This window comes from Electrophorus electricus, chromosome 7, assembly GCF_013358815.1.
Source record: "Electrophorus electricus isolate fEleEle1 chromosome 7, fEleEle1.pri, whole genome shotgun sequence".
Classification (NCBI taxonomy): Eukaryota; Metazoa; Chordata; class Actinopteri; order Gymnotiformes; family Gymnotidae; genus Electrophorus; species Electrophorus electricus.
Genome location: NC_049541.1, coordinates 15,269,800 through 15,297,704, shown reverse-complemented (window position 1 = coordinate 15,297,704; position 27,905 = coordinate 15,269,800). Strand labels below are relative to the sequence as shown.

Below are 27,905 nucleotides of genomic sequence, written 5' to 3'. Positions count from 1 at the left end.
TAACATTTAATGCAAAACATTTTTATTTACTAGTTTTTCAGGTCTGCGTAGAATTAGTTGATTGGTCTGGTTGTGACACATTTTGAAGTTTGTTTCCTGTAATTAGATAAACACACATGGCATCCATAGGTCAGTGATGACTATGTTTCTCAATGTGAGCAGTTCTTAGAATTGTAGTTGTACTAAAGACACCAGATCCTTTAACACATGATTCATGTATTCTCTATCAAGCATCTGTGAAGCTATTTCAGCAAATTGCTTGTTCACAAAGTGAGGAAAGGCAATGTGCCGTGCCGCTGTGTCTTCGCTCAGTGTTGGAGAATGCTCTACCTTTGCCCACTGGCTGTCCTGTGAGCAGTCTGGGTGTTTCGTTAGAATGTGCAGCATGACATCATGCAGAGTGGGAAAGAACATGGACGTCTTGATCTCATCATCAAAGAACATGCAGTCATGCATTTTCTCGCGGATGTACACTACAAAGATAGTGTCCAAGCAATTAACAACTGATAAGGAGTCATTGACAAGGTACAATAAATCTTAAAAGGATTATTACCATCGCAAGAAACAATGTAGACTTCAACGTCCACACGAATGAATTCTTTTAAGGTCTGGGTAGAGAATTAAAAGTTTACATTTTAAGAGATGTTTCTGATTCCACATTTACTGCAGGAAATATGAATTATTTTAGGAAATATGAAATGTATATCTTAGGCTCCCAAAGCCCAAATTGAAGAATACCATTTAGACAGATGTTTTACCATTTTAAGGACCTTGAGTGCTGAGATATCAATGAACGAAACAGCAGAGAAATCCAGGACCAAACTGTGGATGTCCACTGGAGGTACTGATATGTTGGCAGGAAGCTCAGCTTTCCAGTTCACTTGAACAGGAAGGTCTGAGAAGTCTGTTGGTTGGTCCAAATCATCTGTGTTGTTCTCATCATCTAACTTGTCAGAAGCTGGAACAAGCGCAGTGGGCTTGATGCCACTCTGGTTGAGAAAGAACATATGGCAGAGTGTTAGTACACACACACACACACACACACACAAACAAACAAAAAACAAGGAGCAAATACTTTTCTGATTCATTTTTATTTCTGCTAAACTATTCTTTTAGGTTGCCGTGTTGGACCAAAATAAATAATAAAATAATAAAGTGAATGGATAATAATAATAATAATAATAATAATAATAATAATAATAATAAAACTAAATGGATGCTCAACAAACTGGCAAAACAAGTAACCTTGATTTGTGATATGATTACAGTCAACAGCAAAAACTTACAGATGACATCTGCAGCTCTCCATTCTTTATCATTTTCTTTATCTTCCTCAGGGCCTTGTTCCTCTTCCTCAAGACTCTGAGTGGACTGAATCCTACCTGAGAGAGGTAAGATGCTTTGTCAATATTATGAATATATATTACTGTAATCTCCAACACACGCCACTGAAAAGAAGAGACTACTAGTTAGCTTGTGCAGAAGATACAATATAAGTGCAGCTCACAGCTTGTATGAGTTTATCCCTGAAGAATTCGATGTTTGCAAAGAAGATCGGTGAGGGAATTCTAAATATCTTCACTTTGTCAGGTTCATGAATCTGGAAGTTAAAAGAAAAAAAAATGACCTGTGTCTTTCTCTACAGGTGGGAGCAGTGTAGTTTCAGATAAACATTAGCAGATACTCACACAGAGGTAGTCCTTTCTGTCACGGTAGATGTCAGTGCCTATGATGTTGGCCAAGATACAGCAACGTGGACTGTTGTGGGAGAAAAATTATTGTTGGAACTCCGAAACCAGTTTAATTTGGCCTTCATGTTGTTTGAAGATTATATCTGCCCACACTCACAACTGAGCCCTGAAGACCACTGTAATCAGTTCTACGCCAACTCCCACAGCCAGTCCCAAATCCAGCCCCAGGATAATGGCAGCCACACAGGTTAGTACCCAAATGACCTAGACAGAGTGTTGGAGAGATGGACACTCTGTACTTGACATGAAAGAAGCCTTTCACTAATTTTCTTAAACTAAAGTAAGCCAAAATCTGAAGAAAGTTGTTATTTGTATTTATGGACTAATGAATTAATAAAGCAGTATTTGTTGGATCAGGTTCAAACACAAAACAACTAAAGTGTTCAAACATAAAAAGAAACAAAGAGATCACTTACCAAATCCGTTTTATCCCGTGTCCAAAGGTAACAAATCTCTCTGAACTGCATCAGCATGCCCTTCAAATTCACAATCACCAGAGCTCCTAAAACAGACTGGAGAAAATAAAGGGGACTTGTTTGAGATAAAAAACAAATGTGTTTGGTCAGTGAGGGGGGAAAAAAGAATTAAGTGTTTAATTGCTCCTACTTTCATTTAGTTATGTCATACTTTAAGTAGTTTAATGAAAAATTCTGTACATAAAGCTTTAGATGTCTTAATATATCATTTTGCCTTTTTCTTTACTCCCTATGCTGACCTTATTTCAGTATTGAATGAACCTTTAAGTCAACTCTTTTCTTTACCTTAGGCAGTGGCTCAAGCAGGAATCCAATTCCAACGATGGTAATCAATACAATCAAAGCAGAGATTAGACTTGCTATCTAAAAAAAAGTTAATACGTCATTTTTCATTTTATTGCTAAAACATTTACCATCTAAATAAGTCACAGGAACTCTTGATAAATGATAATCTAGTCATTTTATAATTTTTTTGACAATAAACCCTCATGACAAAAGCAATTACAGTACAGGTTAAGATGAAGTAAGCTCAAAGCCAGTAGCTTGTGTAGTAAACAAGTCAAATCAGGCCTCTTTGTGCTTACCTGTGTCTTTCCCCCTGTGCTCTCTTGTACAGCTGTCCTGGAGAGGGCTGTGCTGGCTGCAAATGATCTGAAAGCTCCTCCAAATATATTACTTGCTCCAAAGGCAATTAGCTCCTGTAGAAGGCAAATTCATTAACAATCACTGATTCAGTGTACAGAAATATCCTCACATTTGTACCAGAAGACATAACATTCATTCTCTATTCACTTTTACTCTTGACAGAGAGCTGTTAGTAGTCTTTGCACATCATTTGACATGTGAAAATGATTTTAACTGTAGTTGACCTGATTTCCATCAATAATGTAGTCATGTTTGACAGAGTAGACTTTAGCCACGGAGAACGCCACAGCAAAGCCCACTATGGCAATAGTGATAGCATCCACTGCACCTTCTTTCATGACCTCCACATTTGGAGCTAACGGAGACTCGTACCTAAAGAATGGAACAGAATAAAATAGAACTCAGTTGTTGTTAGATGAACCCTAACAATTTCTTTACTGGATTTAATTCATGGAGTCAATCAGTTTAATACTGTAAAGTTATATTTTATACTTCATACCAGTTTATAAGACATGCGTAGGTTAAAATTGTCCAATCAAAGCTGAATTTCCATATTATTATACAGCATTATCAGTATTGTTGATTTTTTTCAACTGAACAGAGAATAAAGTATATTCTTACCCATTCACAATATTTCCAATCACATCCACCTTAAATATTTCCTCAAAATTAAATCCATAGGAGACTCCACAAGCAATGATGGTCTAATGAAGATTGTGTAACAAACAAGCGCATCTCAGAAATTTGAGTCAAAATGTTGGAAAACTGCAACCATATTGAAAAGTCATTTGTGTAATAATACCCACCATGATGACTTCGATGGGAATAGGCACTCGCAGCTTGAACCTCTCATTGATCTCTTTCACTGCAATCACTGCTACAATGATTATAATAGAGGTAACCACATCGGCCACGTTCGCCTTAGTGATCTGAAGAAAAATTTGCTCCAGAGTCTGAAAACAGAGATCATGACTATTTATTATGGGCTTGTACTGAAATAAATAACTAAAGGAACAAGATCTTATAGAACATTTAGAAAATTACAAGAATTAAACAAATGAAAGAAAATAAAGAAATCTGCATCAGGCATGCTTGAGTTTGAAAGGTATCATGAACAACTAGGACTGTTTTCTTAGCTAGTTCAAAGCATTGCAGGATTTTCCCATGAATTGGCTTCATCGCTAGTCCATGAAGAAAAAAAGGGCAGTGGGACCATCTTCAGCAGGGAGGCTGCCACTAGATCTGATGAGCAGAATACTAAGCACTCACTTCTTCCGTACATACCATCCTGTTTGGCAAATTACTGAGTGGTAGACAAAGAGGGTCTTCTGTTCTTCCTTACCAATATGAATGTGATTGACAGCATGCTTAACAGTGCCACTGCATCAGTAAGGATGCATAAGGAAGAACTAGTACACACTACATCAGCACATGTTGGTGGGCTCAGTGTGAAATGCATGTTGCTCTGTTGTATTCACAATGTTCATAAAAATATAGATGCAAGGTTTCACTGCTCAGTTCATTCTCAACTCACATAGAAAATATTGAGTGGTCCACTGAAGCTTGGTACTTTCAGTCCAAACACAAACTTGAGCTGGGACACCAAGATGTGTACTGCAGCAGCTGTGGTGAACCCAGATATCAGAGTATCTGACAGGTAAATGACTATGAAGCCCACCTGCAGCAATCCCATGGCCAGCTGGAGAAAATTCAGAAAGAAATATAAAGTAATGGCAGATGAAAGAGAATAAAGTATTGCAGAAATGTACAAACATGCATATATAGTGAGAGAGGTGTCATTTCATATAAAGTACCTGGAAAATACCCATGAGAAATGTAATAGATGAGGCCACAATAACTCTTTGTTGATTAATGGTCAGCCCTTCAAATTCAGTAATATTGGCAGGAGGTCCCACATCAGGTACAATCCTGGTTACAACAGCTCCAACCATTAGACTCAGAACGGGAAAGGGGCCTGAGGGTCCCAAAGAAAGATCAATGCAAAATTAAGCAAATGCTTCCATACATTTACTGTTGTCCTCGATAGTAGGTAAATCATTAAGTAGATGTTTGGTCAATAATGTGCAAGGAGTTGCTCACCTACGGAGAGGTGTCTGGATGTGCCCAAGAAGAAGTAAACTACTGCAGGGAAAAACGCAGAGTACAGTCCATATCCTGGTGGCAAGGAAGCCAGCAAAGCGAATGCAAGTCCTGTGGAAGTATTAGAAAAACCTCATAACCAGGATATTCAGGCTCTCCTGCAGTTCTTCCTCAGCATTATGCACAAAGTTGCATGAAAATAACCTTTTTATTAAAAACAGGAAGAACAGATTTCTCAAGCCTTTCAGAAAGTGCCTAACAAGACTAAACACTCTATGGTTTTCTACTTATTAGACCACCATGTTTTGTTAGTGATTTTTCTCACATATGTTCAGTTTCCCAATTCATAGCAATTACTTTTTTTTTTAAGCCTAGGTAATGTAAATATTTCAGTCAGCCAACGGGTAAGTCAATCAGAAAACAAATAAAATCCTACCTTGTAGCACAGCCACCAGTCCAGTGCTGACCCCAGATACTACATCACCCAGCAACCACTCTTTGAGTCTGTAGATTTTCATCCAGGCAATGATGGGCAGCAAAGACAGCAGGGCATTCTTTACCCGTTTACCATCACAACTATGACCGAAGACAAACATAAAAATTATTCTTAATTTATGCTTGATACATCCTTACATCCTACTGCTAATTATGTCTACTACCTCTACCATTCAGTTATATCATGACTATTTCAGTTCTACAGTAGTTTTTTTACATTCTGATTACACACTCCACAAAGGCCTACCAGCTTTTGGGATAGTACTCTCTAGAGAGTTAATTAACAACCTTAAGAGTTGTTTCCTTTGACACTCTATAATTCTGTGCTGGTGGTACTTGATTTTTGTGATATCTACCATTGTATTGTATTGTAAAACCATTACATACTTTCCCATAATCAAAGGAGACAATCTCACTGCAGTATTAGTTTATGGTTAACTGAGTTATATGAGTTTTTAAGATAAACGTCCAACTGTGCTTTTTCAATTCTCCATTTTAATTGGTCTAAATCAAAAACTTAGTTCTTACGTGAAATATTCCTTAACATGATCTCGTAGACTCTTGTGTTGTCTGTCGATCTTCTTATACTCTGCAGAAAAAGAATCCTCAGAGAAGATCGGTCTTGTTACCAAATATATTCTGCTCACTGGTTCATTTTTTGGTTCCATTTGTCTTTAGAAAATCTAGTCAGTCACAGGAGAACTTACAGTCTCTTGTGGTTGCCTTCTGAGGACTCTGTGCACTGAGAGCATCTCCTTATATTTTGCTGATTCCTTAATGATTTACTAGAATGTGCAAGGATGGCATCAAAAACGGAAATCCGAGTTATACTTCCTTGTATGGAAGAATCTACATCTAGGTGGTTACTATTTCTCCTCATCAAAGACAAACATTCATCATTCTTTTGTCTCATCCGTAATATTGATATCCTAAACGCTGAACTTCCTACCAGTTGATACACCTGGAAGATTCCTTGAAAATGTGTTGATTTCTTAACATTGGAGAGTTAACTTGGAGAGTTTATAGTACTGAGTTCAGAAAAGGCAGATAAGGACAAACTTGACTAACACCATTCTGATTTGAACAATGAATGTTTCATGGCACCCTCTCTGGCATACGTCCAGTGCAGTAATTTAGTAGAAGTAGTTCAGTCATTTATGTTTATGATCTTAACTGACAGCAATCATTTCACAGTAGAAATAGTACAAAAAGAACAAGATGTTACTGCTTAGGGTTTTGTTGTTGCTGTTATTTGTTTATTTTATTTTGTTTTGTTTTTTGTTGTGTCAGTTTTCTTCTCTCAGTTTGTGAAATAATGTGTCCATGCAAATGAAATTATGGCAGAAGTCTCTTTATCTGCTATGTATGTTATATAGTTAGATGACCAGTTGTGTTCTTTTGGACCACCGGATCTACAAAGTATTCAGAATCCCTCACCTGCAAATAATAAAAACATTATATTAAAGAGCAAAAGAAAGCAAAACAAATGATAAACAAACAACAACAAATGAGTTTGTTAAAGAAACTAGGGTTGCCAGATAGGTATGTAAGTAGACAGGTGGACCATCCTGGGTACACCTACTGTACATTTTCTCAGCTAGTACTGAAGTACTAAAAACTACATTCTGATGAATTTGTACTGTTCTCATTGTATTACAATTCTATAGGTAATGCAGTAGGTTTTTGGCCTGATTTACTTTTTGACTTTTTTTCTCCCTTGTTGGTAGACTGCTTTTACAATCTAATTGTGTGTGCATGGCTTTGGAATTTTGTTTTCTACGTTTGCCTGGTTTTAGGTCACTCCATCCACCTCTGGTAACGTAATGACTTGGACGAGGCTTTTAAAAGCTGTTTTTCTTCCTAAAATCCTTCCTTTACCTTTCCCTTCTTTATCATCTCTGGCCAGATGTCTATGCAGCCCTTTATGACAGCATGTTAAAGCAGGTAAAATCCAACACTAGGCACGTGTGCATGTAAGCTAGTTCAGTGGGTTACATTTATTCAAGTGCACTAACAATAAACAAATCAGTGCAAGTCTAGAAAACATCTTCAGTTCCTGATTCTCTCTACACCTGGCAGTGACCACAGAGGAGGAAACATATGTTACTAGTAAATTCACTCTGCAGTTTCCTTAAGCATACAGATTAGATGTGCTTTTGTAATATTTATCATGCTTCCATTTTTGTCGAGAGCTTTTGTTTTCCTTTCTTATATCAGCAAAGAAACCAACAACGAATTATATTCATTTTTATAATTCTTACATAGCAAGGTTTATTTGAATTAGTAATACAAATCTGACAGGCTATGCTTTATTATATAGTTTATACCAACAATATTTTACATATACAAAAGCAGCACTGATCTCCATCCACACATATGAACTGTACAACAGATTTTCTATTGGCAAAACTAAAACACTTTGTAGATCAGCAGTGTCCAGCAGAACTGGTTTAATTTTCTACAGTATACTTTGTAGCTGTTGAGAGGGTGTCAGCTTCCTTGGCCTTCAGAGAAGGGCTTTCTTTAAATAAATAATTGCCTGTTATTTAGAGTAAATTAGAGTAAATGAGTTGCTACAACATCTAAAAAAAATAGTGCATTCACACACTGTTGTTTCTTTGCTGTGGAAGAAAATGCTCATACTTTCTTTGCTCATCAGAACTTTCTTTGCTCATCAGAAATGATCTTGTATACCTATTATGAATAGTCACCTGTGTAATTAAAAGAAGCAAAAAGCAAATAGCAATAGAACATTTGTTTCCAAAAAAATCCAGTGCTGAATTGATCATTCAGAGGAAGAGCTGGTAATTATTACCATTAAATTTGTCCTGAAGTTTCTTTAAATATAGACAATAGATGTGCTTCAGTAACATTCATCCCACCTCCATTTCTGTGGAAATCTTATTGTTCTTCTTTCTGCCAGCATTGAAGAGACTGACAAGGACCACTGTTGATTTGAATAGTTCTCATGTTGAAATAACAATTGATCATTTCATTCTGGGCTTCAGACAAAAAAAGGAAAACAAAACAAGTGAAATGTTTGAAGTTTATTTTAAATAGTGATATGCACAAATATGACACACTATACTACAAAAATATACCAAAAATATTTACATATACAAAAGCAGCACTGAAAAAGACTGTTCGTGTTTTTCTCCAGTAATCCAGAGACATTATTGAGAGATTATACAGATTATATATACATCCAGACATCTTCATGAAACATTATCATGTCTCTATTGATGCCTTACATCTGAACTGTACAATATAACAGATTTTCTATCTACAAAATTAAAGCACAGTTTTCAGATTTGCAGCATCCAACTACAGAGTTTATCTCAATTTCCACAGTATATTTGGAAGCAGATCAGATGGCGTTCATTAAAACCTTGTCTCTGTTGCCTTGGCCTGCAAAGAAGGACATTTTCTTTAATGAAAGGTTAGAGTAGAGTTTAGGTTAGAGTAAATGAGTTGTTTATTTATTTATTTCCATTCAATTCATTCATTCAATTCAGCAGAAATGTTCTTGTAAATCTGTTATGGGTAGTCACCTATGTAATTAAAAGAAGCAAATAGAACATTTGTTTCCAAAAATTCAAGTATTGAATTGGTCATTCAGAGGAAGAGCTGGCAATTATTAACATTAAATTTGCCTGGCAGTGTCTTAAAATATAGACAATAGATGTGCTTCAGTAATATTCTCACACCTCCATTTCTGTGGAGATCTTATTGTTCTTCTTTCTGCCAGCAATGAAGAGACTGACAAGGACCACTGTTGATTTGAATAGTTCTCATGTTGAAATAACAACTGATCACTTTGTTTAAATAGGAAAACAAAATGTGAAATGTTTGAAGTTTATTTTAAATAGCAGTGATATGCAGAAATAGGACACACTATACTTCAAAATATACATATACAAAGGCAGCACTGAAAAAGGCTGTTCCTTTTTATCTCCATGAATCCAGAGACATTCTTGAGAGATTATATAGATTATATATATATATGCAGAGATTTTACAGATTATATATATATGTGTGTGTGTGTGTGTGTGTGTGTGTGTGTGTGTGTGTGTGTGTGTGTGTGTGTGTGCAGAGATAATACAGTAATACTCTCATACATCTTCTTGAAAATTTTCCATGTTTCCACTGATGCTTTACATCTGAACTGTACAATATAACAGATTTTCTATCTACAAAATTAAAACACAGTTTTCAGATTTGCAGCATCCAACTACAGACTTTGTCTCAGTTTGCGCAGAATATTTCAAAGCAGATGAGATGGTCTTCATGAAAACTTTGTCTCTGATCCCTTGGCCTGCTAAGAAGGGCATTTTCTTGAGTACTTGGGTGTGGTATTAATCAATTTCTTAAATTCCTACAGAATTTACAAAAAAATGATGTTTACTTGCTGTTTTTTTTTCTCTGCTACACAAGTTGTTTCTGTTATTCAGTTAATCATAGACATTGTTGAAAACCTGTGATAGTGAATTATTTAATAATATAAAGAAAAAGGGATTTTTCCCACAAGTCCAGTATTAAATTGCACTTCAGTGCATAGGTTTTATTAAGCCACAATGTAAACCTCAACATCAGCACAGATTAACTCCTATTCCCTTTGTTTTCCTTTTGGTGGAAGAAGTAATATAAATGTTTGGTCACCAGAACATGGTTCAAGATTGAACCCTTCTTTGGTTATCCATGTAAGGTTCAAAGGTAAACCACATATTAAATCCTCTTAACTCCTTTTAATTGCCACTAGTCTTGTTCCATGCAGTATTGGTAAAATTACAATCTACATCTTAGAAAGTAAAATTATTTTAAGGCACCTTAAAGTGGTACACTGTTTATAGGCTCTGTCTGAGCTTGCACCCATGAAATTCATCCATCTGAACACAAGAGGACAATATTTCTGTTTTATTGAGAAACAATTTCTATAGGCAGTAACAGACATATCCTGTAGAATTTTAGAAATTTGTTCTGTAGAATCTTATAAATGAGAACTTACAGTCTCTTGTGTTTGCCTTCTGAGGACTCTGTGCACTGAGAGCATCTCCTTGTATTTTGCAGATTCCTTAATGATTTACTAGAATGTGCAGGGATGGCATCAAAAACAGGAATGTTAGTCATACTTCCTTGTATGGAAGAATCTACATCTAGGTGGTTACTATTTCTCCTCATCAAAGACAAACATTCATCATTCTTTTGTCTCATCCGTAATATTGATATCCTAAACGCTGAACTTCCTACCAGTTGATACACCTGGAAGATTCCTTGAAAATGTGTTTATTTCTTAACATTGGAGAGTTAACTTGGAGAGTTTATAGTACTGAGTTCAGAAAAGGCAGATAAGGACAAACTTGACTAACACCATTCTGATTTGAACAGTGAATGTTTCATGGCACCCTCTCTGGCATACGTCCAGTGCAGTAATTTAGTAGAAGTAGTTCAGTCATTTATGTTTATGATCTTAACTGACAGCAATCATTTCACAGTAGAAATAGTACAAAAAGAACAAGATGTTACTGCTTAGGGTTTTGTTGTTGCTGTTATTTGTTTATTTTATTTTGTTTTGTTTTTTGTTGTGTCAGTTTTCTTCTCTCAGTTTGTGAAATAATGTGTCCATGCAAATGAAATTATGGCAGAAGTCTCTTTATCTGCTATGTATGTTATATGGTTAGATGACCAGTTGTGTTCTTTTGGACCACCGGATCTACAAAGTATTCAGAATCCCTCACCTGCAAATAATAAAAACATTATATTAAAGAGCAAAAGAAAGCAAAACAAATGATAAACAAACAACAACAAATGAGTTTGTTAAAGAAACTAGGGCTGCCAGGTAGGAATGTAAGTAGACCATCCTGGGTACACCTACTGTACATTTTCTCAGCTAGTACTGAAGTACTAAAAACTACATTCTGATGAATTTGTACTGTTCTCATTGTATTACAATTCTATAGGTAATGCAGTAGGTTTTTGGCCTGATTTACTTTTTGACTTTTTTTCTCCCTTGTTGGTAGACTGCTTTTACAATCTAATTGTGTGTGCATGGCTTTGGAATTTTGTTTTCTACGTTTGCCTGGTTTTAGGTCACTCCATCCACCTCTGGTAACGTAATGACTTGGACGAGGCTTTTAAAAGCTGTTTTTCTTCCTAAAATCCTTCCTTTACCTTTCCCTTCTTTATCATCTCTGGCCAGATGTCTATGCAGCCCTTTATGACAGCATGTTAAAGCAGGTAAAATCCAACACTAGGCACGTGTGCATGTAAGCTAGTTCAGTGGGTTACATTTATTCAAGTGCACTAACAATAAACAAATCAGTGCAAGTCTAGAAAACATCTTCAGTTCCTGATTCTCTCTACACCTGGCAGTGACCACAGAGGAGGAAACATATGTTACTAGTAAATTCACTCTGCAGTTTCCTTAAGCATACAGATTAGATGTGCTTTTGTAATATTTATCATGCTTCCATTTTTGTCGAGAGCTTTTGTTTTCCTTTCTTATATCAGCAAAGAAACCAACAACGAATTATATTCATTTTTATAATTCTTACATAGCAAGGTTTATTTGAATTAGTAATACAAATCTGACAGGCTATGCTTTATTATATAGTTTATACCAACAATATTTTACATATACAAAAGCAGCACTGATCTCCATCCACACATATGAACTGTACAACAGATTTTCTATTGGCAAAACTAAAACACTTTGTAGATCAGCAGTGTCCAGCAGAACTGGTTTAATTTTCTACAGTATACTTTGTAGCTGTTGAGAGGGTGTCAGCTTCCTTGGCCTTCAGAGAAGGGCTTTCTTTAAATAAATAATTGCCTGTTATTTAGAGTAAATTAGAGTAAATGAGTTGCTACAACATCTAAAAAAAATAGTGCATTCACACACTGTTGTTTCTTTGCTGTGGAAGAAAATGCTCATACTTTCTTTGCTCATCAGAACTTTCTTTGCTCATCAGAAATGATCTTGTATACCTATTATGAATAGTCGCCTGTGTATTTAAAAGAAGCAAAAAGCAAATAGCAATAGAACATTTGTTTCCAAAAAAATCCAGTGCTGAATTGATCATTCAGAGGAAGAGCTGGTAATTATTACCATTAAATTTGTCCTGAAGTTTCTTTAAATATAGACAATAGATGTGCTTCAGTAACATTCATCCCACCTCCATTTCTGTGGAAATCTTATTGTTCTTCTTTCTGCCAGCATTGAAGAGACTGACAAGGACCACTGTTGATTTGAATAGTTCTCATGTTGAAATAACAATTGATCATTTCATTCTGGGCTTCAGACAAAAAAAGGAAAACAAAACAAGTGAAATGTTTGAAGTTTATTTTAAATAGTGATATGCACAAATATGACACACTATACTACAAAAATATACCAAAAATATTTACATATACAAAAGCAGCACTGAAAAAGACTGTTCGTGTTTTTCTCCAGTAATCCAGAGACATTATTGAGAGATTATACAGATTATATATACATCCAGACATCTTCATGAAACATTATCATGTCTCTATTGATGCCTTACATCTGAACTGTACAATATAACAGATTTTCTATCTACAAAATTAAAGCACAGTTTTCAGATTTGCAGCATCCAACTACAGTTTATCTCAATTTCCACAGTATATTTGGAAGCAGATCAGATGGCGTTCATTAAAACCTTGTCTCTGTTGCCTTGACCTGCAAAGAAGGACATTTTCTTGAGTACTTGGGTGAGGTATTAATTAATTTCTTAAATTCCTAAAGAATTTACAAATATTGATGTTTACTCACTGTTTTTTCTTTGCTGCACAAGCCATTTCCATTAGTCAACTCATCATAGACATTCTTGAAAACCTGCAATAATCGATTATTTTATTATATGAAGCAAAAGGATTTTCCCCACAAGTCCAGTATTAAATCATACTTCACTGTATAGGTTTTATCAGGGTGTGGTATCAATTAAATGTTAAATAGACCATCATAGAGAGTGGTAGTAACAGAAAACCCTTTGCAGTGCTGAAGCTTGCTCACCTTTTCACTCACACTCAGGGGTGGATTGATCTGAAGGATGTGTAGCATTGCATCGTGGAGGGTCAGAAAGAAGATCGACGTCTTAATCTCGTCATCAAAAAACTCACAGCTCTTCAGTTTCTCAAATACGTATGCTGCAACCAAGAATTCAAAGGTTTTGCATAGATAAGAATGATTTACTGTTTTATTGCATTGGCAACATGACTACTGCAAGACTGTGGCATCATATAATTTGGATGTAGTGATAAGGGAACGGTTTAACTTACGGTCACAAGCCACAATGTAAACCTCAACATCAACACGGATGAACTCCTTCAAGGCCTGTAAAATTTATTACAAAATATTATACCATTTAGAAAATATAGAAAACTATTTTTTCCCCTATGCCATAATTTTTTCACTGCTGATAAAAAGTTATAAAGGAAACATTACAGTATCAAATATGCAGCTTGCGCTGTATCCTCTATAACTTCATACACACAATTATTTTTGATTCACCATTTTTGTAGTAATCATTAAGTGAGCAAACAACTACAATACCATTTTGAGGCCATTGAGCGCTGTGATATCGATGAAGGAGACAGCAGAGAAATCCAGGACCAAACTGTGAATGTCCACTGGAGGTACTGAGATGTTTGCAGGAAGTTCAGCTCTCCAGTTCACCTGAACAGGAAGGTCGGAGAAGTCTGTAGGCAGGTCCAAGTCCTCTATGCTGCTCTCATCCTCGGAGTCTTCAGCAGACAAAGAGCCCATCACCTGTAGGCCTTTCTGTGGATCCAGAGTATTGATAGTCAAAGGAGCCTAACAAGTTTACAAGTAAGATCCTGGAATTGCCAACTGGAATATTAACCTCCCATAAGGCCAAATTCCAGACTTAATACAGAAAGTAGAACTGAAAAATGGTTATGAGCCTCTTACCTACTGACCTATAAGGCCATTTGATAATGGTGGCCACATTATTGGTGCACATTACTGGTGTACATTATCGCACAATAAATTAGAAAATCCAGAAACATAGAGCACTACCATTACTCTTTGCTGGACTTACAGACATGAGTGTTAGTTCCCCTTTCTTTAAGAGTTTCCTGATTTTCCTCAGGGCTTTATTTCTCTTCCTCAGTACTCTCAGTGGATTGAAGCCCACCTATAACACATAAAAACTAACTGTATATTAAATGAATAGACAAATGTACAAGACATGATAATACAACTTCATTATGATAAAATAGTGTATGCTAACCATTACTCTATAGGAAACTATATGAAACTAATGGTGTCTGGTTCCATGTCTAATTATGTTTGTCATTTCCATAATAGATGGACATTCATCATAAGAGGCAGGGGAGAACAGAGAAGTGAAAATCTGAATCTGAAATTTGAATGGATGTAACTACTTTGGCTGTATACAAAGGTAATGCAGAGTGAGCTGACCTGGCTGAAGAGTTTAACTGAGGGCAAGAACAAGCTTTCATTACTAAGCATTTTCAATACTTACAGCATCAATCAGCTTGCCTCTTAAGAAATCAATATTTGCAAAGAAGATCGGTGAAGGGATTCTAAAAATCTTCACACCCTCTGGTTCATATATCTGTGGAAAGTATAGAAGGAGAAAGAAAAATGTTTTTTTTCTATGAAGAAAAAGTTGTCTTGTTCAGTTCGGTTAGCAGTTTCATCTCATATGTATGCACTGACACACACATTAGCACCAATAAAGTGTAATCATCAGCACTGCAGACGTAAGCCAGTTCATTATTGCTGCTTTTGCTTTTGCCTTAATAGCATATTTTTGCCCACTGACATATGAGGTGATAGCAGGTTAAGAAGAGTCATCAATGTTTTCTGGCATTGAGAAGAGGATCATGGACCACTGGTAGGTACAGAGGGGTAGTTGTGACTATAGGTCACTCACACTGGTATAGTCCTTGCGGTCCCTGTAAATATCCGTTCCAGCGATGTTTGCCAGGACACAGCAGCGTGGGCTGGAGGGTGATCAAATATATAATTATATTAGTGACTAAACCAACAACCTATATGCTTATATTTCTTACTTATACTTTTCAACTTTAAAGTATTTAAACTTTAAGTCAGCAAAAAAATTATTTTGTTAAAACCTAATTGGTACTTGTTACAGGTAGAAGAAGGACAGTCTTTTCATCAAATCATTGTGTTCAGTCTACCGGTCAGTTAGCCACATTTGTCTGTACTTACCACTGAGTCCTAAAGACCACAGCAATCAGTTCTGCTCCAAGTCCTACAGCTAGGCCAAGATCCAGGCCCAGCAAAATGGAGGCCACACAGGTCACTATCCAGACAACCTGCAGGAAGGGAATGAGCAGACATTTAGCCATTACATGGGTGCTGACCAAAGCCATTACAAAACGCAACATTACATAGGTCCTGGCCAGAGAAATAAAACATGAAGTGCTCTTACACAGTCAGGCCGATCCTTCTTCCACAGAGAAGGAACGTGACACACCTGCATCAGCATCCCCTTCAGATTCACTATCACTACGGCCCCCAGCACTGACTGCAAATACAGCATAGCACACAAGTATGGATAGAGCATAACTCAGCAAAACTCAGTATTACCTAAAGCTCAGCCACTACTGATCCCAGACTGTTCTTCTGGTTTTGCACACTGTAAGAGGAGGTGCACTGAGTACACAAGAAGCTTTGGGTTGTTTATCTGTGCATGGGGTGCTTATGTGTATGACACCAAAGTCTGGCAAGTCTGATCCTTACCTTTGGTAATGGCTCTAGCAAGAATCCTAATGCCAGGATTACTACAAGGACAATCATGGCAGAGAGAACACCAGCAACCTGGAAAATTACAGAAGCTTTGTTTTCTTTTTTGTGGAAGAGGTGGTAAAATTGGTTAACCGCAATAGGGTTCAATAGAAGGCCACATACTAAATCCTCTGAAATTGATTAACCCCTTTTAAATGCCACCAGTCTCATGTCATACATCACTAATAAAATTACAATTTACAACTTAGAAAGTAAACTGAAATTTTTTAAAGGCACCTTAATGTGGGTCATTGTGTTTTGTTTATAGGCTCTTTCTGAGCTTGCACCCATGAAATTCATCCACCTGAACACTAGAGGACAGTATTTCTGTGTTATTGAAAAAGGACTGGCAGAGGCAGTAACTGAAACATTTATCCAAAGCAACTTACAGTTATGATTGATTACAACTTGAGGGTTAAGGGCCTCACTCAGGGGCCCAACAGTGGAAACCTGGCCATAGTGGGCTTGAACCAGCAGCCTTCTGCTCAAAAGTCAAGTACCGTAACCACTGAGCTACCACTGCCTTAGATGTGTTTGTATGGTGTATGTGAAATTCCTCTATTTAAAAATGTTGTTGTCTCATACTGATCATAAGAAGCACTAGAGCTACTATAGGTAGGATGACCTTTATAAAGCGCTGTACCTGTGTTTTCCCCCCTGTGCTCTCTTGCACTGAGCTCCTGGAAAGAGCTGTACTGGCTGCCAGAGATCTAAAAGCTCCACCAAAGATGTTACTTGCCCCAAAAGCAATAAGCTCCTGTGGAGACATTATGACAAATAAATTAATGTGGAGACTCATTATCTTTGCATTACATTTAATTTGTATTTCTACTTAAACACGTGCATTACTTTATCACAACAATTTTATTCAATGTAAAAATGTAACTAAATTGAAATTTTAATTTGGATTTTCATATTTTAATATTGGTAAATTGTTCAAAACAAAAAGGATGAGGAATATTAGGTTGTAGGGGATAAACTGGAAAGAAGTATCTGTGGAGAATACTGAGGTAGGCCATAGGTTGCTAGCCATGCACAGTAGGAATTTACAGCTTAATGGTGCATGGCACAGAGTTACTGTATGTGATGATGGCACTGACCTGATTTCCGTCAATAACATAGTCATGTTTGATGGAGTAGACTTTTGCTACGGCGAAAGCTACTGCGAAGCCCACTATGGCCATAGGGAAAGCGTCCACTGAGGTCTCCCGAAATACCTGAAGATCAGGGGCCATGGGGGCCTCAAATCTATCAAAGGGAGAGCATATTACGTTTTTATTATATGAAGTTACTGATACGTTATTCAACACACAGATAATTGTGATATTTTAGCGTTTTGTTGCTTACTGATCTGGTATTCTTCCCACAACATCCACGCCATAATATTCTTTGAAACTGAAGGCATAGGAGACGCCGCATGCTATGACAGTCTGTAAAATAGTGACACTGTGGTAGCTGCTTCTCCAGTTTCATTGGTTACAATATGATATGTGTAATGATGAAAATTTAAATAATACATTTAAATAATCAGAACTGCATCATTTGTAAACCAACAACCCAATCTTTTATGTTATCATTTGTAAATAAATAACATTGATATTAGCCTGCTTTCAGGGGTACTGATCGACTAGCCACACTCACCATAATGACCTCTATTGGGATAGGCACAGGAAGCTTGGACTTGAATCTTTCATTGAGCTCCTTCACAGTTAACACTACAACCATCACCACAATGGATGTGACTAGGTCATGAAGATTTGTGGAAGTGATCTGGCCAAAGACCCCCTCCAGAATCTACAGTTAAAAACAATAATGAAAGCATGGTATGAGCACCGTGTTTTAATACTGAGATAAGCTATCTATGATGTGTATGATTGTGTATGTGTGTGTGTGTGTGTGTGTGTGTGTGTGTGTGCATGTGCGTGCATGCGTGTGTGCGTGTGTGTGCAAATGTGAGAAACTGGGAGAAAAGGGGGTAGCCCCAAGTATGTTAAAGTTCAATAAAGGTCTCAAAGCTAGATAGCGTACTTTCAAGTATGGTCAGTTAATGTGCTTTAAAATATGGTCCATAAAGATACATTTTGGCAGCTGAGCTGTGAGCTCTGCAGTTTGTATGAGTAACTCAGAGCCTTTTAATATATGTAAACTTACATATATTACGGAGAGTGGTCCACTGAAGCCTTGTACGTGAAGCCCAAAAATGAACTTGAGCTGTGACACCAGGATGTGTGCTGCAGCAGCTGTGGTGAACCCAGATATCAGAGTATCTGACAGGTAAATGACTATGAAGCCCACCTGCAGCAATCCCATGGCCAGCTGAGTAAAAGAACAGAATTACATTAGGAGGGCGAAACTGCCTTTTATATCCACAACCTGGAACCGAGTCTTGACATGATTGATGCAAATTTTGAATGGATGTGATTTGTGATTTGAATGGTTGTGTTTGCTAGGTCAGTCAACACTCACTTTGCAATGAGCAGTGTACCATAAACAATTGCATCACAGAGGGAGAAACAGTGCTCTAAGGTTATGGCGAGCAGAGATCTGGGTGTACCTGGAAAATGCCAATGAGGAAAGTTAATGAGGCAGCCACTATGGCTCTCTGCTCGTTCATTGTTAGCCCCTCAAAGGCTGTGATGTTGGCTGGAGGACCATTCTCAGGAACCATTCTGTTCACCACAACCCCTATCATCAGACTCAAGACAGGGAATGCTCCTGGAATGGAAATGCACAGTAGACTGCAGTGGTTAGCCACATAGACACCACAACCCCATGTAATCCCCTATTCAATGTGCTTAGGTTAAAAGACTTTCTCCTCACTCCATATGTAGACAATTAATCAGGACATGATTAGCTGCCAAATTTTCTTTCTTTAGTTTTGGACTGGACCTGTGAGGCTAATGTCCACTAATTAGCACCTTGCAAACTGCATAGTGAATTCATCAAAAACTTGTCCAAAACACCCTTTTTTGGGGAATAATCTCAAATAGCCTTGTTTATATGGTTTCTAACACTTTCTGACTTACTGTTGTCTATGTAAATGGACAAAAGGGTATTGCATAGCTAAAATCAGTAGGTTAGTAAAAGACATCTTGAAGCTGAAACTTTGTCTGTATATTTGTCTACTGTTGTAGTTTCTCTGGGCTTTTATCTGTTTGTACATTCACTGCAGACACAGTAGCCCACTGGCAACTATCGCACCATTCAGTGGACCAGTGCTTCAGTGACATACATCCTAAGCATTCCGAGTCACTGCACTTTAGGCCATATGTATCCCTTTTATTTTCATATCCATATTACTTAAAACAGTGCCTCGGACTCACCCACTGAAATATGTCGAGAAGTCCCCAAGAAAAAGTAGATGATCACTGGGAAAAAAGCAGCATATAACCCATACCAAGCAGGGAGAGATGCCAGCAAACTATATGCTAACCCTAAAAAACAACAAAACAAGTTTAAAAGTCATTTTTTATTTAACACAATCGTAACATGAATTCTACAACTATCTGATTATCTCCTGTTGTAAATTTAAATTAGTTGTAATGTGTGCCAAAAGACTTACAAACTAATAACAAAGACTTATAAACTAATAACAAAGACTTATAAACTAATATCAAGTCAATAATTCTAGTTCATAAAGATATATTCTTTCTCTTTATAATGTAATATTTACATTATAATTCTAATTAATAACTTACACTTTAGGCACAAATCTTTCTTTCAACATTAGATTCTAACAAAAGTATCTAAACATTTTAGCAATGATGGTTTTTAGTCCTATAGCATCAGCTAGTATTTAAATAATGTAATGTCTGATATGCCTTCAACAAAATAACAATATCTTTAGGAGCTAAGCTTTGTAGGATGTAAAGGATCTTTGTAGTTTACCTTGCAAAACAGCCACCAGTCCAGTGCTGACCCCAGATACTACATCACCCAGCAGCCACTCTTTGAGTCTGTAGATTTTCATCCAGGCAATGATGGGCAGCAAAGACAGCAGGGCATTCCTTACCCGTTTACCATCACATCTGTGTTATTATGCACACATGGAGAGTATATCAGGATTACACACCTTTAGCTTTTTTTCCTACCTAGTAATCACATAACTGTTAATTGCTGATTTAACACATGATCAGACTAAACAGAAGTCTTTCTAATGGGACATGTTATGACTGACTTTTTAAAAGAGACAACTTCTCAAAACTTTGACTTCCTTTCTTTATCATTATCCTTGTGTACTATTTGAAGAGCAAAATAAATGTTTCAGACTTACGTTAAGTATTGCTTAATATGGTCCAGCATGGTCTTGTGCTGCCGGTGGACCTTCTCATGCTCCTTTATAAAAGCATCCTCTGTGTAGAGGGGTCTGGTCACTACATACCGATTTACTGATGTCCGCATCATTGTGACTCCTCTTTCGGAAGTGTTGTCAATAAAAAGTTTCTAGAATTCTGGGTGAGGACAGAACTCTTGTTACAAGAAAAGTTGTAGAAACCAATTGCTGAAGGAGCCTCTGCTGAAGGAATTTGATGTTATCTGTACTGACATGCCAGTATATTTAATTCAACTTTAAATCTTATTATAGACCACATCAATAAGCAAAAACACAGGATTTTCTGTATAAACATTGTTCCCCCTAAACTACAGTTTAATAGTTGATAGATTCTATTTGTATGCTCTTTATACTTCTGAGGTAATTGGCTCTAAATCTCAGGCTGCCTCATGCTTCATGAGCATGCTTCAAAATCAGTACAGGTTTACCCTTTAATCCCAGAATTCTTTGAACATTGTGTTATGAACAAGACAAATCATGAACTGGCAGACAAGAAAGGTGTAGCCCTGCTCTGGTGCAGATTAACCTTATTAGGTATTTTCTGTCTTAAATTAAATCCGTCCAGCAGCAAGCGGTGGAGGAAAGGAAAAAGCATGTTCGCTTGACCACATCAACCACATAAAAAAGTGAATACACAATATGCATATGAATTTGTTAATTACATCAATTAAATAAATGTTAAAAATAACAGAGTTTAACAATCTATTATAGTATAACAGGACTATGACAGTGACTAGCAAAGATATAATATTCAGACTTTACCTCAAATACTTTTAGTCCTTGTTGTGTACTATTGTCTCTGGTATCTCATAACTCTGGTGTCTCCTCTTCTTTACAGATCAGTTCTGAAAGGAAGCTTTGAGTTCATGTGCAATTCTCCCCAATATTTCCATTCATAAATAGCCATTTTCTGTAATCATTAACAGCAGACATAATACCTCCTTTATGGGTTTCATCTCCTTGACCATTGTTCTTCTTGATAAAATCCTGATTACATACACTTAATGACTTGTTGTCTGCCATAGAGACCATTCACACTCTATGTTTCAAAGCATATTATGTCACACTGTTGGTTGATTGAGTGCTCTCTTCAGTCATCCAACCATTTACATTTTGTATTGTTCAGTTCCCAAAAGACCTGTTAATCTGCCTGGTTTAGATGTATTGAGAACTGCAAAAAAAATGATTCACACTCATTATAGGGTGACTGGATTATCTGATTAAATTATCATTGGCACAAAGAGTTAGGTTTTTTTGTCCTTAATAAATGATGTGTACAACGAATCACCATGGCCCATGTCAGTGCCACAACAAATCATACACTGTGCCTAATTTCTTTATTGAGTTCATGACTGTTAGCCCACATCAAGCCTAGTCCACATGCAAGAGGCAAAATGTATAATCTAATTCTGATTTATAGGCAGTGTTCCTCAGCAGTCTTCCCCCAGCAGTTAGTTTTCCATACACAATTCTTCTATCAACCTGTTAAATACTATTGCAATGTTGCATTTTTCTTTTCTATCATTTATTTTTATAATAGCCTCTCTACATGAGTAGATACATGTAGATACAACCACACATACATACAGGCCTTCAGGACTAAGAAATAGCAACCTATTATTAAACTGAATAGCAATTTATTAGTAGTAAAGACAGTGAACAGGAGTTCATATAATACAGTGAGAGTGAATAAATATACAATATCAATATACTTAAATAAATAGGCCAAACAGTTTCAGAATAAATACTTTCTTTCAGTTCTTATCTAAGGTCATATCTAATTTTAGTCTTAACAAAATTATATTACTATGTTTTACCAACTCCAAAGGAAAAAAATCCTAAAACTCATAAAGAATTGTTTGTGTGTTGCATAATCATAATGCATATCCCAAAACGCCTTTCTAGAGATTAGAGATAATCAGTTCAGATCAGGAGGTCCAAAAGAGACAGACACGACGCAATTACAAAGCTTAATGATTTTATCAATAATTGGGGCAATAATCATTCTGAGGACAGAGCTGTCTATGTAATCATTTCACAGAGACACACCCTTATTCTGCTAACATCATTTACACCACTCGCTCTCAACATCAGGACACCCTAATGCAATTATAATTGCTGGACTAGTCATAGAAAAGGTAAATCTGTACAGTGGCTATTTGACTAGGGCAGACTCTGGGATTTTAATTATTGGTACTATTTGTTTAGATTGTGTTTATGAATATATAAATTTGTTTTGTTTCAAAGGAACACACCCAGGTAGATGCAAACTACCTGAATAATAGATATGAAAGAACAGATTTACCATGACTTACCTCTCAACTAGTGTCAGGCAGTGAAGTTGGACTGGGTGCAGGTAAAATTTTTAGGAGGATAAGCGAGGTGTGTGTTTGTGTGTGTGTGTGTGTGTGTGTGTGTGTGTGTGCGTGTGTGTGTGTGTGTGTGTGTGTGCGTGCGTGCGCATGCGCGTGTATGTTTGCTTGGGTGATTAATGCCTTTTGCTACTGTTACTAAAAGTGACGAGAGAAAGGCACACAACAGACCCTCAGAGTAACCAACAGAAGAATGTCAATGGAACACAAGTGCTTTATTGTAGCATAATATGGCCCTGTTTGTTCAAACATTGAAACTACTGCATCTATTCTATCTAACCAGAAACTACCAGAGCACTGCACAGACCTTGAGAGTCTTAAAGAGAATACAATGGCTAACATTTTTGTGCATTTTAATCCCAATTGAACATTCATTTCTTTATTGTTGACAGTAAAGAGATGGTATTTTTGCTTTTTTGTGCCTTCACTATCTATGTAAAAATGCTTCATCCTGAAATATTTATCAATCAGTTGTACATGGTCTCCAAAAATGCTAAATGCTGGTAGTACATATAAATTTGAAGGTCTTGAATCTAATCTGAATACAGTTCTATGTCCTACTTAACTTGGCTATGACATATACTCACCAAGCAAAACAGACCAATGACAACCACACTTTACATCTTCACATCTTTATTACCAAATTTAACCTCATGCTTCTCAAAATTTCATTAAACATGAAAAATTTTGAATTCACTGCTATTGCCATACTCTCACATATGTCATATGTACTCTTAAATGTTATGCAAGTGCAAAAGCTCAGTACCCATTCTGACATTATTTAGGGCATTTTATTAAGCAATTTAAAAATGGCAGCATTGTGTGATAACACACAGTGGCAAACATTTATAAAGGACAAGAATTGCTCTTTTCTGTGTAACTACCATGCAAAAAGTCCATCATCTAGTCACCACATCTGTCTCTGGGTTCACTAAAGGCCCACGCTGGGAGCAGGTGGCAGGGGAGGAAACCAAGTTCTTATATCCAAACCCTCTTTGGTATGGTAAACTCACATACTACAAGGCATCTTCAGTTTTATGTTTGGCTGCTTTTGATGTATATGCTACACATCCAACAAAGATTGGAATGCTCGATAAAAGGTGAGAATAGCATTGATAGCAAAATGTTATCTAGTGCAATCTATTATCTAGTGATTAGCATATAAATCTGTGCTTATTGTTGTTTGTTAATTGAAGAAGCTTCCAGGACTGTAGAAAGCAGTCAGACGATTGCATCTGTCTTGCCTGTGGGTCCAACAGTGAAAGTGATTGGTTCAGACTTAGTTTGAAAGTCCATGAATACCCTATAAATAAAGCAGAGAGATTTGACATTGAATAATATATTACCAAAAACAAAAATCATGGAGCTCACCGAGTGTTGGTTGTCATAGGTCTCAATCTGACGTTCATCTGTAGGGAAAGGAGGCAGATCTTTTCCATCCTGCATTTGTGAAATCTTGAAACAGGTATTGTATGTTGCCAAGGTACATTTGAAAGTATTGGAATCAACATGTGTCAAAAAGTCCATTTCTTATTTATGTCATTCAGCAAAGCAGCATGGTTTAGAAGCATCCTTCATACACTGTATAAAAGTGGGCTTTAAGCGGTAATAATGTCTCAGTGATCGATGAAAGCATTACATTAAGTATGTTATGTTGTGTAGGATTTGCACCTAAAATATCTCACTGCTTACAAGTTCATTTTGCCTGTTAAATGAGCTAAACGAAAAAAAATAAAAAGTCTATAGTGATTAGTAATAAATGCTTATTGTGCACTTTGACCATCGTGTATGTTGCAACGGTAAAGCTCACCTGCAGTCAAGCTAATATAGTCCTTAGTCTAAATACATCCTACCTTGCCTAGCATGGTAAGTTCCCACTGGAGGCTTTCAGCTTGATGAAGAGGATGGCATCATGGGCAGAGAGGAAGAGCATGTTTCTGGTTATCACCTCATCAAAGAAGCTCATGGCCTCCATTCTCCCGACAGTCTCATCTGTAACGCTGGGAACTGTTCAAGTGCCTGCAACATGCCAGGATGAAGAATTTGTTGGGATACTGCTATTATGTTATAATGATAACAATATGTTATTTACCGGAAAGAAATAGTAACATTAATATTAGCATATTTATTAAACTATTAAATTAGCATGATTGGGAATCATTTCTAATATGCTGAATTGATCCTGTGTGAAGAATTTACTAAGATGTAAATATAAACGCTGTGTGAAGCCACGTAATTATTATCTTGATTGGTAAGTTTTACAACACATGCCATACCGTCACTGCAATACAAACGCTGACTCCAATGGCTATAAATTCCTTTATGACCTGTGAAGGTCAAAGACATAACAAATCACTGACTAATGGCAAACGAAAGGCATATCACTAAATACACAAAGTTCAAACTGAATGATACCTTTGTTATCTAAAAACACCGTAGACCAACGCAGTCTTTTACAGCCTTTTATCTGATCAATTTAAGGCTAAAATGGAGCAACAGCCACCTGTTACAAATTTACTTGACATTTCCAGAGTCACATTTTATACACTAGAATGTGAAAAGAATTAAAATGAAAATTGAGAATATTTCTCAAAAGAATTAAAATGAAAATTGAGAATATTTCTCAATGTGTCATATGAGTAGTATTGTGTTGTATATTCAAACAGGCATGTTGTGGATAATGTGCTATTTTGAGGGAAATTAAATGCCACACAGGATGTAAGACATGTTGCATATGTAATCTATTATAGCTTTCAGTAAAGACATTTTTAATTTTTAATTATTTTAGTTTGTTTTGTGTTGAGTACAAAATTATCATTTTCTCATGTACTTCTAGTCACATATAAAAACTACTATTGTTATAACATAATGCTGGTTAATGCTTAATTCATGTTGGCTGGGAGGATTGTTTTAGAACTGCACAATGCACAGGTAGTTCCAGTCAGGCCAAAAGTCAGCTGATAGCAACTTTATATCAAACTTTGCATGGAGATATCTATACGCTGTTCACAAAGTGAGGTTATTTAAGCAATCTATGTTGTATGTATTCCCATAATTTTGCGTTATTTAAAATAGTTAATTCTATTTGTTTATGGCTGATGAGTGACAAACCCTCATGTGCCATGTGCTCTGGGCTTTACATGTCAATTCAGCCAAAGCAGAATTAGAGAACAGCTCAAAATAGAATTAGAATGCACCAATTTAAGGGACTTTGCAGCCATCACATCCAGGAAGGAGACAGCAGAGAAGTCCATCACCAAGCTGTGGATGTTGACTCTGGGGACATTCACATTGACAGGCAGCATAAAGGTCCAGTCTACCTGTACCTCCACTTCTGTGTCTGGAGATGCTCCACCCTCTAGGTCCTGTTGGAATTCCCCCTCCACCAGCTCAGTGTCCTGCTCCCTCTCAAAGGCCTCATTGTCCACCCCCAAGAGCTCCACTGGCGCTAGACCATTCTGCAGCAGACATCAGTTACTTGTATCAAAGGTAAGATTACACTAGATTATGCTGTAGCAATGTCTACTTCCTATAAGCTTTGGACAGCATAGTACATTAACATCCTCACATCATTCTCATTCAATTTGTAAGCATTTATTGTGTTCTAAAAATTTTAAATTACACAAATGTGAAATAGAATTTTAATTAGCTTAAATAATGAAATGTAATACTATAGAGTCTTGTCTGGGGTTATTTTTATACCTGTGTGACCTTCAGCTTCCCCTTTTAATTAGTTCGTGGATCTTCTTTAATGCCTTGTTTCTTTTCTTAAACACCTGCACTGCATCAAATCTCACCTGTTATTTGTCCATTCATCAAAAAGTATTAAACTGGTATCAGATATTAAACAATAAAACTGTGAATCATAACCAGTATTATTAGTAGTACTTAGTGACGTGTTTCTTACTTATTCAGCTTTCCTTTATACTTATCTATATTAATTACTAGCAAAAATGTTCAATGATTGTAGAACACGTTCAGCTCACCGCATCTCTTAACTGCTCTTTGAAGTAATTAATGTTGGCAAAATATGTGGACGAGTTACATCTGAAAATGTTAATTCTGGGAATCTCATCAATCTAAGAGCAGAATATTCATTTGGAAAAGAAAAAAATCACAAAATCTTTTATGATGATGGCTTATTATATACAGTGACAAACCTTCAGAACAGCAGCATATTAAAAAAAATGACATTAAAAGAAGCATTTATGTAACTATTACAGTTAATATTTTCTTGTTTGTAGTCTTTCATATTCTTATAAATATCAGTGCCAAGTATATTGAACAAGAAGGGCTAAAAATACACTACAATTAGTTGAAAGCAGGAATTGTAAGGGTCCAAGCATTTTTACCAGAGTTATTGTTGACTCACTCCAGATTAATTAAATTATATATTCTGAAAATAATTTCCAAAAGTCAGCCTTATCAGACACTGGAAAATCCAGAATTGTGATTGGTTATTAGTGAATATGTCATAACAAGCAGGCAACCTTTCAGCAAAGGTCTAGGGCAGCCAATAAATGGTTTTAAACATGGCACAACATTGTAGAATGTAGCATTAGTAAACTAGCTAAACACATCAAAATGTGACTGTCACTTTAAGGTTCAATACATTAATCCACAGTCAGTCCATTCTTAGCACATTTTTAACCATAAACCCACAATACCTCTAAGGTTCTAACCATAAACCCACAATACCTCTAAGTTGGTTGGTTTGGCAAACAAAAAAGCCAATGTGATGTTCATAGCATATCCTTTTATTAGAACATAAATGTAAACACATCTGTTTTATTATATTTTGAGAGTAAATATATATTGAACCTTTTTATATATAATTTTGCTTATCTGATTTGCTATGCTTGGGCCTTTGTATACTGATAATTTATGTTAGATTTAGACTTAACCTTTAACGTAATT

At 36.4% G+C, this 27,905-nt stretch overlaps 2 protein-coding genes and 1 pseudogene across 2 annotated transcripts; all 3 read right to left on the bottom strand.

Annotated features, from left to right (window-relative positions):
• Positions 1 to 149: 149 nt before the first annotated feature.
• Positions 150 to 6,135, bottom strand: slc26a3.1 (solute carrier family 26 member 3). Its single transcript, XM_027002201.2, has 19 exons — positions 5,996 to 6,135; positions 5,409 to 5,548; positions 4,973 to 5,083; positions 4,687 to 4,847; positions 4,407 to 4,571; positions 3,679 to 3,825; positions 3,494 to 3,576; positions 3,097 to 3,244; positions 2,812 to 2,925; positions 2,513 to 2,590; positions 2,168 to 2,263; positions 1,849 to 1,955; positions 1,689 to 1,758; positions 1,508 to 1,600; positions 1,287 to 1,382; positions 759 to 989; positions 554 to 608; positions 331 to 473; positions 150 to 182 (listed from the first exon to the last, which is right to left on the bottom strand). The coding sequence occupies exons 1-19, from the start codon at positions 6,133 to 6,135 to the stop codon at positions 150 to 152; spliced, it is 2,211 nt and encodes a 736-aa protein (XP_026858002.2).
• A 4,998-nt stretch (positions 6,136 to 11,133) lies between these two features.
• slc26a3.2 (solute carrier family 26 member 3, tandem duplicate 2) lies at positions 11,134 to 20,687 on the bottom strand. Its single transcript, XM_027002202.2, has 19 exons — positions 20,557 to 20,687; positions 20,172 to 20,311; positions 19,607 to 19,717; positions 18,838 to 18,998; positions 18,435 to 18,599; positions 17,925 to 18,077; positions 17,631 to 17,713; positions 17,384 to 17,531; positions 16,927 to 17,040; positions 16,239 to 16,316; positions 15,928 to 16,023; positions 15,705 to 15,811; positions 15,406 to 15,475; positions 14,992 to 15,084; positions 14,545 to 14,640; positions 14,037 to 14,264; positions 13,763 to 13,817; positions 13,497 to 13,630; positions 11,134 to 11,202 (listed from the first exon to the last, which is right to left on the bottom strand). Exons 1-19 carry the CDS (start codon positions 20,685 to 20,687, stop codon positions 11,134 to 11,136), a joined length of 2,232 nt encoding a protein of 743 aa, XP_026858003.2.
• A 2,917-nt stretch (positions 20,688 to 23,604) lies between these two features.
• LOC113572507 overlaps positions 23,605 to 27,905 on the bottom strand; it is a 17,844-nt pseudogene continuing 13,543 nt past the window's right edge.

What these genes read in the sequence shown, in the direction of transcription:
- slc26a3.1 (XM_027002201.2), bottom strand. Translation starts at nt 6,135, where the DNA reads ATGGAACCAAAAAATGAACCAGTGAGCAGAATATATTTGGTAACAAGA. An exon ending in CACGGGATAAAACGGATTTG is followed by an intron (nt 1,956 to 2,167) that starts GTAAGTGATCTC and finishes CACTCTGTCTAG; the next exon opens with GTCATTTGGGTACTAACCTG. An exon ending in CTACATTGTTTCTTGCGATG is followed by an intron (nt 474 to 553) that starts GTAATAATCCTT and finishes CTATCTTTGTAG; the next exon opens with TGTACATCCGCGAGAAAATG.
- slc26a3.2 (XM_027002202.2), bottom strand. Translation starts at nt 20,687, where the DNA reads ATGATGCGGACATCAGTAAATCGGTATGTAGTGACCAGACCCCTCTAC. An exon ending in GAGGCAAGCTGATTGATGCT is followed by an intron (nt 14,641 to 14,991) that starts GTAAGTATTGAA and finishes TATGTGTTATAG; the next exon opens with GTGGGCTTCAATCCACTGAG. An exon ending in CGCTCAATGGCCTCAAAATG is followed by an intron (nt 13,818 to 14,036) that starts GTATTGTAGTTG and finishes TAAATTTTACAG; the next exon opens with GCCTTGAAGGAGTTCATCCG.